The sequence below is a fragment of the Vigna radiata genome, chromosome 7 (genome assembly GCF_000741045.1).
Source record: "Vigna radiata var. radiata cultivar VC1973A chromosome 7, Vradiata_ver6, whole genome shotgun sequence".
Taxonomy (NCBI): Eukaryota; Viridiplantae; Streptophyta; class Magnoliopsida; order Fabales; family Fabaceae; genus Vigna; species Vigna radiata.
Window position 1 is genome coordinate 37053302 of NC_028357.1, and position 11054 is coordinate 37064355.

At 28.6% G+C, this 11054-nt stretch overlaps 1 protein-coding gene across 2 annotated transcripts; it reads left to right on the forward strand.

Moving 5' to 3' along the window:
* Positions 1-2106: 2106 nt before the first annotated feature.
* Positions 2107-7127, forward strand: LOC106767421. 2 transcript variants are annotated; one of them, XM_014652308.2, is made up of 4 exons: positions 2107-2218; positions 2296-2399; positions 5728-5930; positions 6581-7127. In XM_014652308.2, exons 2-4 carry the CDS (start codon positions 2310-2312, stop codon positions 6837-6839), a joined length of 552 nt encoding a protein of 183 aa, XP_014507794.1. In that variant the 5' UTR covers positions 2107-2218; positions 2296-2309; the 3' UTR covers positions 6840-7127. The 2 variants fall into 2 exon arrangements, with proteins under 2 accessions (XP_014507794.1, XP_022639297.1); XM_022783576.1 differs by having other exon boundaries at positions 2140-2218; positions 2306-2399.
* Positions 7128-11054: the final 3927 nt, after the last annotated feature.

The window sequence follows — 11054 nt, forward strand, 5'->3', positions numbered from 1 at the left end:
AGTCCAAGTTCACAACATATCAAATCATAACCAACTATTTTAATAAAAATTGCTAATTGAATTTGGTAGAATAGAAAAAAAGAGAAAAGACACATAATTATTTCCTTTGAAAAATACAAAGAAATTACAAAAATAAATATGAGTAACAAAAAAAGAAATCGATTATGTATCATACAATAAATTAATTTGTGATTTTTAATGTTTTTGGAAGCCTGCAATGTTTTTCATTAACAATCTTAATAACAAAAAATGAAATAATATTAATAATATAACAATAAATGAACTATTATAAATAAAATATAAAAATATTTCAATAAAAATAAATTCTATTAATTCTTTAGTTAAAAAAATTATATTTCTATTTTTTTTTCATTCTTGATCAGAAAGGGTTGTTAACAAATTTGTGGTTAATTTTTGTACTTTAGAAATTATATTAGCTCTTGACAAATTAACAAGTTACTGCTTTTTTTCCAATCATTTAGTAACACGTCAACTTTTCTTTAGGTTTGACTTTTTTGTAATCCTTATCCTTTTCCTGTGTTTGGTACTCTCTTCATTCATATTCTGTGATTACCAACTTTTTCCCAGAAATTTCATGATTCCACCATTTCAATCACCATCCTTCAAAAAGTTCATCAATAATAAAAGAAGAAAAATAAAAAATATAGATTATATTATTACTTAATACATTTATTTCGTCACGGAACACTATAATATGAATGTGAGAAACTTTTGTAATTGAAGTTTATGAGCTCAATTCTCCCTCTTTTTTAACGCTCCACGCTAATAAATTTAGATATTTTATTCAACTGTTTTCTTAATTATAATTTCTTTTACATTCATATAAGATTTTTAAATTTGTGGATGCATTCATAACTAATTGATATCTCTTCAATTATCTATTTGAAATATTCAATAGTAAACTCATTTAATATGGTAATTCATAAGAGATTCTTAAATATTTTTAAAGTCTCACAAAATGTTTAAAATTTTTGAGTTAAAATTGATGATTTATATGTCTTATAATATAAGTCGTGAATTCAACACAATGTATTGACTTTCATAAAATATGTCAACTTAAAGAATCTCATAATTATCAATAATAAAAAAATACATAAAAAAAAACAACTTATCGTAACACAAAAAATTCTTTACATAAAATATGTATCAACACAACTCATATCATGCCTTTAATGTATTATAAATTCTCTCTATATATAATTAAAATAAAAAAAAAAATCATCAAAACCTTAATCTAATTAACTTATCACTCTTTAGGGAATGGGATCTCATAATTTATACAATATATCAACATTTTTTACATTCGACAAATTTCAATTGGACTTAATGAATTCTAAAATACACATTTTTTATGAACCTTTCAATCTTTACATTTTCTAACTTCATTAAACTCAATAAACTTAATACAAAATTACTATCTATACAAAATACAAAATAAAAAAAATATATATATATATATATATATATAATTTTAAAATAAATCCTATTATACTAGTTAAAATAGTCCCGATGATGCATTCATCAATCTTAACAGTAAACGAAATCACGGTGTGAATCGCACCGTCGAAGTGACATCATGCTTTTAACGAGTTAAATCCCACGAGGGGAGATGAAGCATCATTGATCATCATGTGCATCGCACACACCCGATCACGCCCAACACCTTTCAACTAAACCCTGACAGCACAAACCCCACTATACCCTCAAACCACACGCACAATATTAAAATCTATATAAACTATGGTTTACAAAACAAAATCAAGATCATATCATATCTTAGAAAACAAAATTTTCGATGTGAGGCAAAGTGACACATGAAATTATTATTAAATTGTTAGGCACCAAAGCACTGTAATTATATTTTCTTATTAAAATTAAATAAAGGAGCAAAGAAAGAAATCTAAATATGACACTTTTATTTATTATAATTAAAGCATTTTAAAGCTTTTTATGTTTATTTAGGTTCAATGAATTTTAAATGAAGTTTAAAATAATTTAAATTTGAAGTATGTATAGAAGATGTGACTTATAATAAAAAGTAGCATATAATAAAAAGATAGACGCTGTTGGAGAATTAAATTAAATCATCTGAAAGCTTAAAATTACATCCAAAAGTTACATACTTTAATGGTTTTGGTTCTTTAGTCTGCTCCCATTTGCTTCTCATCACTCTCATATCAAAAATCAAAGCAAAGTGGTGCGTTTCTCTTGCTGTTTATTGTAAATCTTTCAATATTTTAATCTTTCTGACTTTAATTAATTTGTTTTCTGAAGAAATATTTAGAGTTATGGCTTCGTCTCTGTTATTGGCGGTGGTATTTGTGTTCGATCTCATTGCTTTTGCTCTTGCTGTTGCTGCAGAACAGAGGAGGAACACTGTGAGTTACTTTCTTCTTCTTCTTCTGTTCCTTCATCCATCCTTTTTTTTTTTTTTTTTTTTGATATCTGGATTCAGTTGGTTTACTTCTGTATTCTGATAAAGAGCTCTTATGAATTCAGTTCATAATTTCTTATTGTTATTGGTCTTCCCTGAAGGTGAAAATGATATTCTTCTTGTCTGTGAAAAGATCAGATAATTCACTGTGTTTTTAGTCTGTTTTCTCTCTTGGCTAAGTTTTCCTTGATTTCATATATAGTGAAGGTATTATTATATCATGCAATTATAACACGAAATAATGTGAGTTTTTTGTTTACAAAAGTTATATAATTTTTTTTAAACTTTTAACTCTCATAAAACACTTTCTTCATTCTACAATAATTTTTTTAGATTATTACATACTGATAAAGAAATTTTCAATTAATATAATTTAGTAAAAAATATTCCTGATGTTTTTACTACTTCCATCTCTTTTATTTTTTTTTTAATTATAAGAGATTTTGTATTAACTATTTTTCTTTATATGCAGACTGAAATGGATTTAGAATGGGGGATGTATGATTTTGGTTTCATTAAATTTAACTGTAAATGAATCATCTTTGTATAATTTATTTTTTACTCATTTAAAATATAGTTTTTTTATTTCATCTCCAATATCAATTTAAATATATAACAAATATTTATTATAGGGGTAAAAAAATTAGAGATAGATAGATTTTTTTAATTTAATTAGTTAATGAAGACCAACTAATAATAAAAAACAATGATTTTAAATTTTTGAGAAATTAAATTAATTTCTTACAAAGATCAAATTTAAAACCCATTCGTTTTATAAGATTAAAAATCTTCTTGTAATGTGTAATTCTTCAATTTTAAAAGCTTTTAATTTTGATTATTTATTTATAATTATACATTTGTAGCTTTACCTTTCTCACTTCTAGAGTGAAAATAATTTTCTCAAATAAATCCCTATAGAAGCAAGAAAAATGACAATGATTAATTTTATTTAAATAGTTAATAGTAAAAGATTAATATATAAAGTTTTATCTAGACTTGATTAAAAAGAACATCTTTTGACATCTAGCAAAAGGTACTATAGTTTGATCTTACTCATTATTATATAATAATGAAAACATTTATTGTTCTTGCATTTTGAAAATGGAAAAACTTATACATGCTCAAGTGGGTAGGAAGACTATAAGATGATTTGAAGCATTAGTTAGGCAATCAAAGAAAATATATAGGAAATTTCAAGTGTTTGTCCTATTATAGTTAGTGGTTAAGAATATAAAGTTGGTTTACATTACTGAGTATAGATCTAAACCAGAAAAGGTTCATGAGACTGTGAAATCAATGCCTAGAAAAGCAGAATCTGATCTGTAATAATATACTACAATTGTATATAATCCTCTCCACATCATCTTTTTCTCTTTGAAATATCTCATACTTAATTATTAAGAAACTTTAAAGTAGCATTTGGCTGATGGACACAACAGAACAGAACAGAGTGGAACACTCTAAGTTCCCCTTTATTTCATTTTCCTCCTTTTAAGTGGAATGAAGATGTACCATTTTATAACCACGTGTGATGTGTTGATTCTATTTCTAGAATAAAACGTATTGGATATAAAATAGACCAAACTCATGTGTCAAATTCTATCTGATTTTAACACATTACCTAACACTACCTCATAAAAGCAAAAAGACAAGTGATATATAGCTGATTTTACACCATGATGGGTTTAAAACTGAGAAATGATGGCATGCAAGTTCTTATGAAGGGTCAGTCCATTTAGGTTGCATTTGATGCACTTCAGGTACAACACATTAGAACATCATTGAACAAGTTATTTAGTTGCAAACACAAGGTTTTTGTTTTATCTGTTGTTTGGTTATATAAACAAGTTCTCTTTTATTTATCTAAACTAAGGGAAAGCCTAAATTTAAACCTGGTTTACTTATAAGGCAAGCACGAGTTGTATAGACTTAATTTTAAAAGCTTCCAAATATGTTTTGTTTGTGTATTCATTGACAAAACATTTAACTTCGGAAAGAAATGGGGATTATATGTAATTTATACATTGCTATTACATTCTTAATAAATTCTAATCTTTTGTAGAGAATTTTAAATTTACTTGCAATCTACCACTTACTTTAACTCCAATATTCAAAAGGCCATTCATTCTAGTCCTATCTGTATTTCATCTTCTATCATAAAGATGCTACTAAAAACACCAAGTTGATGATCTTAAAAAAGATTCGTCCTTGTTTGGAAAGGCTTATTTATACTCATTTTATGGCAAAGACACTTTGCAAGTATTTCAAAAACTTATATTTGTAAGTTGTTTCAACTTATTTCTAAAAGCTCTTCAAGATGTAAAAGTAAAACACTTTAATATCATTTTTTATCCGATGTAAAAACAACTAATGCATAAATATTTACTTAATTCTTTGTGAGGGAAGGGAGTTTACTTATGTTTTGTTTTCAATGTCTAGCTAGCATATTGTCTGCATCAAGTTCCCTTTTTTGTTCTTCTTAGAGTGTAATTTTTGTTTGGAAAATGATATTTTGACATCAATTTTTGACACTATTTTGACACTGCACACGTGTCAAAACGTGGTTGGACGATCTCAAATTAAAAAAACTGAGACAAGGGCATATTTGAAAGAAAAAAACTAAAGTTTTAACCACATTTTGACACGTGTGCAGTGTCAAAAAAATTGGTGTCAAAATATTATTTTCCTTTTTGTTTTAGATATGGTTCCTATGTTTTTTACTATGGTACAATGTAACTACAAAGAGACTGTTTTTCAGCTGAGAATCACTTTCTATCATTCAAAGCCGTGGATTTATAATTTTCCTTCATTTCCAGACATAGCTAATCTCTCTGGTGTCGAATCAACGTGAGAGTGCTATTCTCATTTTAAAAGATTTGGCAGTTGAGCCAACTTGTTCCTTCAATGTTACCTCACGATTGGATCCTGAATTATACTTCTAGAAAATGGAAAGCAAAACTTTAGGAATGTTTTTCAACAACACCATTCCATAGGGTGAAAAGCTACTGATATTTGCATAGAATACATTAGTTCACTGCATCGGCAATTCCAAGTTGCATTATTTGTGATTTGAGGGAAACAAAGTTCGTATGGATTAAAGCTTTTCATTGTACACAAAACTAATATCTACTAGTTCAACATTTTCGCCATGCTGTATAGTTTCCTTACATAGTAGGGTGCGAAGATGAGATGGGATGAGAACTCAAAACCAGAAACAGTTTATGGAGTGTTGGAATACTTGAATTCAGTGTAACTATTTGTTGATCTGACAGGCCTCGTTATCTGAAGACACTGCGGGAAGAAAGTACTGTCAATATGATTCTGACATTGCAACCGGCCTAGGTGTGGGGTCATTGTTCATCCTAGTCGCTAGTCAAGTGATCATTATGGTTGTAACTAGATGTCTGTGCTGTGGGAAAGCTATGAGACCCAGTGGATCAAGATCATGGGCAATTTGCTTATTCATCACTAGTTGGTAAGTGTTCATTTTTTGATCATACTCTTTCTAACAGAACTTTACATGTTTGCTCTAAATTATTCTTTTTTATTTCATTCACAGAATCAACTGATCTATTTAGTTTTAAGGAATTCTTATTCTGTTTTCTGTTTTCTTTGATAAATTAAATAGATAGCATCTCATTTTCACTGCTCTAATTTTTTCTCCATCGTAACAACATTGCTTTTTTATCATTTCCAGCACAAAAATCTGAACAAAATGAAATATACTACTACATCATCATCATCATCATCATCATCATTATAAGCGAAATTAACAACCATGAAACACAAGACATAACAGTATAAATATTTTGTTAACAATATATATCAGCATGTGTCCATCCATACGAAAGTGTCACCTCTAAACCGACAAAAATAGTATAGTAAAAAGCGTTTGATACATGTTAAACCAGTGTTGGAGGTGGTAGTGTCAGAAGAAACGTGTTAGACAGTGTGAGGCTTGAAACAAGAAAGCGGTGTGAGTTAATAATGATCACAGAATACTTCTTGTGATGAAAGCATATACAAGGTGAAATGCTGCATACAAGACATGACATGATACGATGTTTTCCCTGTTCACAACACAACTGTAAAATGTCGAATGTTGTTGTTGCATGCATGATCCAGGGTGACATTTATCATTGCTGCTTCGTGCCTGCTTGCTGGTTCAGTGAGGAATGCATACCACACCAAGTACCGTGATCTGATGGGAGAGAGAGCCCCTTCATGTCAGACCTTGAGGAAGGGTGTGTTTGGAGCAGGAGCAGCCTTCATTGTTTTGACAGGCATAACCTCGGAGCTCTACTACGTTAGTTTTTCAAAAGCTAATAATAATGGTCCCCCTCCCTATGCTCGAGACACTGGTGTAAGGATGGGAAATTTGTAGCAGTGTTTTGTGGAAATTGTTTGTAATCTTATGTTGGCTACCCTTGCTATTGGATGTGAAAGCCTACTTGTAAATTATTAAGAACCTTGGTTGAAAAAACACCCAATGTCTTAACTATTTCCTCCTTCTTCACTCATCAATTATGTCACAATAGGTGCTGCCTCACTCTGCGGCTCAAACTTGTGTACCTTAGTCTGCTTTGTCATGACAATTATTTCTTCCACAGGTTTTTGCATAAAGTATAATAAGAATCAAATTGTTTTAGTTTTTCTCTTACAAATATATAAGTTTCACGTCGCCTGATTCATTCTCTCTTGGAGGGTTTATATACCAAAATATTCTTTCTATTTCTAAAGTGGGCACAAGAAAAGAAACACTTTTCTTGTTTTAATAAAAACTGATAGCTATGTCTTTCGTTGCAGATAAGTTTAAGGATCATGATATTTCGACAATATTTTTTGACAACTTTTTTGATAACATGACACGTGTCATTATTTTATTGATCTATTTGAATTTACATTTAAAAAAATATTTAAAACGGATTAATCACAACTGTCACGTATTATAAAAAATTTGTTAAAAAAGTGTTGTTAAAACAATTTTTTCCTAAGTTTAAAGTCTGAAGTATATCAGACTTAAATGGACGTTTCTTATTTGTTAGAAAAAAAGGAGTGTCATGTCATGAAAGAAAATAATACCTCATACTGTAAATTAATCTCATTTGACAGTAAATATGATGGAAGACTTGTCTGCTCTAAAATTATTCAATATGACCTAATTTGGTTGCTGAGCTCACTGTGTCTTTAAAGCCAATTTGACGTCAAAACTCAGATATTAAGATTGAGTTTGACTTTAGTATTATTTTTCATAAATAGAGAAGTTAAGCTAAAGTATATTTTAAAATGTAATAACCAAAGTTTAATTTCATTAGGAAGAGCTCTAAAATGTTAAGAAACCAATATACAAATGTTTAACTAAACCTAGTATAAAATATTTTAAGAATGTCTTCTGTAAAAACTTGTATGATTTTTCTGATATGATATGTGTTGTGACCTTTTTTCAATCTTTTACCACCTTAAATAACACCTTCTACATGCATGCAACATGGAAATTGATTCGTAATCCCCTCTCATTTATCACAGTTTTCTTTCTTTGGAATCAAAATTATAAATGGAAAATCTAACTAAAAAACAAATACAAGTTAAATGATCTAATTAAGAAAAGAGGCCTACTTAAAAGTTGCCTAGTTACTTATAGAGTAATGTAACATTACTAAACTTTGTTTTTGTAATTTATTTTTAAGAAGTTTTGTTTTCCTTTTTTATTACTCAATTTGAGTTAAAGTTATTTTTCCAATAAATGGTTGTTTCCAATTTTGGACATAGTTCTTGAACTTCTTTTCAACCAATATTGCATGAAATTTATCTTGTTATATTATAATTTATAAGAAAACATTAAATCCCAATTAGTGTTGAAACATAAAAGTGTAATAAATATCGTGAAAATCGCTTAAAAAGTGAATCTCAACGGGAAATTATAAAAGATCTAAAAATAGTTTTTTTTTTTTTAACTCTTTGAATTGTATGCGAACCTCCTTTTCATGTGATGTTCATAAAATTTTTATGACTATTTTATAATTCGAACATTATTATAGTTGATAGTTTTTGAGTAAGTAAATATAAAAGAATAAGTTTCACTTTTTAGTTTAATTATACCCCTCGTATATAACTAGAAGTACAATATTTTTAACTATTTGTTATGTTTGAAAAGATTATTCCAATTAATAAAACAATTTAGAGCTATAAAAAAAGTAAGGTAAAAATATAACTTAGTATAAACTTTTATTTTTATTATTTTTATTTTGGTATATATTTAATACCCTTATGGTTAATTATATTTTTATGTGCTTTTAAACAATAAATGATATGAAATAAAGTTATAAAAATGTAATATAACTAAGATTAACACATGAAATTATAAAAGAAATACCCACTAACAATTAACACAGTAATAGTATTTTTCTTTTTGTGGGTGGGCATGCTACCCCATTTGGTCATTTACAAAGAAAGAGGCACCTCTTGTATAGGATAAGAAAAAGAGTGGATAGTGATAGATATGAAATGGTCCAATCTTTTTAACTGCCCTAGTCATTATGTACCTATTCCACCATTCATTGCCTTCAATTCAATTACCCTCTTCTCTCTAGTCACCAATCAAGAGCTCATCACACAATAACTTTTTGAAAAAAATATATTTTGATACTAATTTTTTACATTAATTTAACAGTGTCTTTTCTTATTTTTTACATTCTTTCTTCTTGAAAAAGTCTTATAAAATTTTTACATTCATTTGATACTATTTTTTCTTAATCTTTTTTTACTTTTTACTTTTTTTTTTAGAAAATGATATTTTAACACCATTTTTTGACACTATTTTGACACTGCACACGTGTCAAAATGTGGTTGGACGATTTCAAATTAAAAAAACAAACTTTGGTTTTTCTCTTCCAAATATACCCCTGTCTCAATTTTTTTAATTTGAAATCGTCCAATCACATTTTGACACGTGTGCAGTGTCAAAATGGTGTCAAAAAATGGTGTTAAAATATCATTTTCCTTTTTTTTTTTTGAAAAAATACAAAACTTTAAATTTTTATGATTATTTTATCTTTATCTTATGGATAATGATATTTAGACATTTTTTTGACAACATTTGAACATTGATTACGTGTCAATCTGTGATTGGTAAAAAATTACTCTACAATAATGTTTATGATTATTATTATTGATTGTGGAGTAATTTTTGACCAATCATTATCCTTATCTTATGTATCAAATGAATGTAAAAATGTCTCACCGTAATTTTAGTGTAACTTTTTGGCACTTCAACCTTCACTATCCATTTGCTGACTCACTCACTGCCACTCCTCCTCAATTGTTGAAATCCCTATGCTATATATGTTTAACATCTCATCTATTTACTAAAACCTCACACAACTCATTTCAAAACAATCACTTTAACTTTTACACACATGGCTGCTTGAGTGTGGAGTGGTCCTATGTCAATCTTTACTGTCTTCAATACAGATTTAGTAGTTATGTTGCAGTCTTGCTTGGCTTTCATTATAATAATTATCGGAGCAGAGTAAGGAATTTAGGCCAAATACATATCTTAATCAATACTAACAAAGCAGTAATAAAAATATTATACTTTTAAAGGGTAGATGATATGCTGACACCAACTTCCTTTACTGTCTCTTAAATAACCAACTTCAAGTTCCAAAATAAACATATTTGTACCAACATTATAAAATTAAGAGAAAAACGTAAGATTACTTAGCTAAATTACTAATAAAATCTGTTAAACAAGTGATACTCAATAATTTTTAATAGTTTTTGTTCTTATTAATAATGCAATGTTTTCCAAATCAGCACTAGGAGTTAGTAACATTTTAGGTGTCTAAGAGAAAGACTGGGAGTTGTGGCGTCGTTTACTGTCACAAGTTGCAAGGTGGCTCAGTATTTTCTAGGCCATAGTTAGAATATATGATATGGAAAACGCATGCGTATCCCATCATCATGATTGTGGCTGCTGATTAGGCTCAGTCCTCACATGCATAAAGTACAAAGTTGCTAGTGTTTACAAATTAATCAAATATTCAAAATGTAACAATCACACACTCGTGGAATGCTCCTCATTCACCAAGGTAGATCTAAAATTCATTCAATAACAATTTAAAACTCTCAGTTTGTTGAAACCTGGTGGCTAAAGGGGTCTACTAATGTTCCACAGCTCTTCAATAATAGAAGAAACTGACAATTAATCAGAGGCAAAAGCCTAGAAAATATATGATGGCCCAATATACCGTACACTGTTTACTATTCTATTAAATTGGAACAAAGATGAAAACACCATGTGAACTTAAAGACATGATCCAGAAACATAAGATAGGAATAGAATAATAAGAATAATATAATAAATTGATGTACAACAAAAATTCTTTCATTCCCAAAATCAAAGAATGATTCTCAAGAATTGGTGGTGGTGGTGGTGATGATGAATCATGAGCAATAAAATCTGTATGATAATATCATTCCAAGATATATACATATCCAAAGAATCTTCCAATCACATTCTGTCAGTTCAGCAGTGCTGGAGCAGACCCCATATCTATATCACTCCCATCACAAAGCACTCAGAAAACTCTCAAAAAAA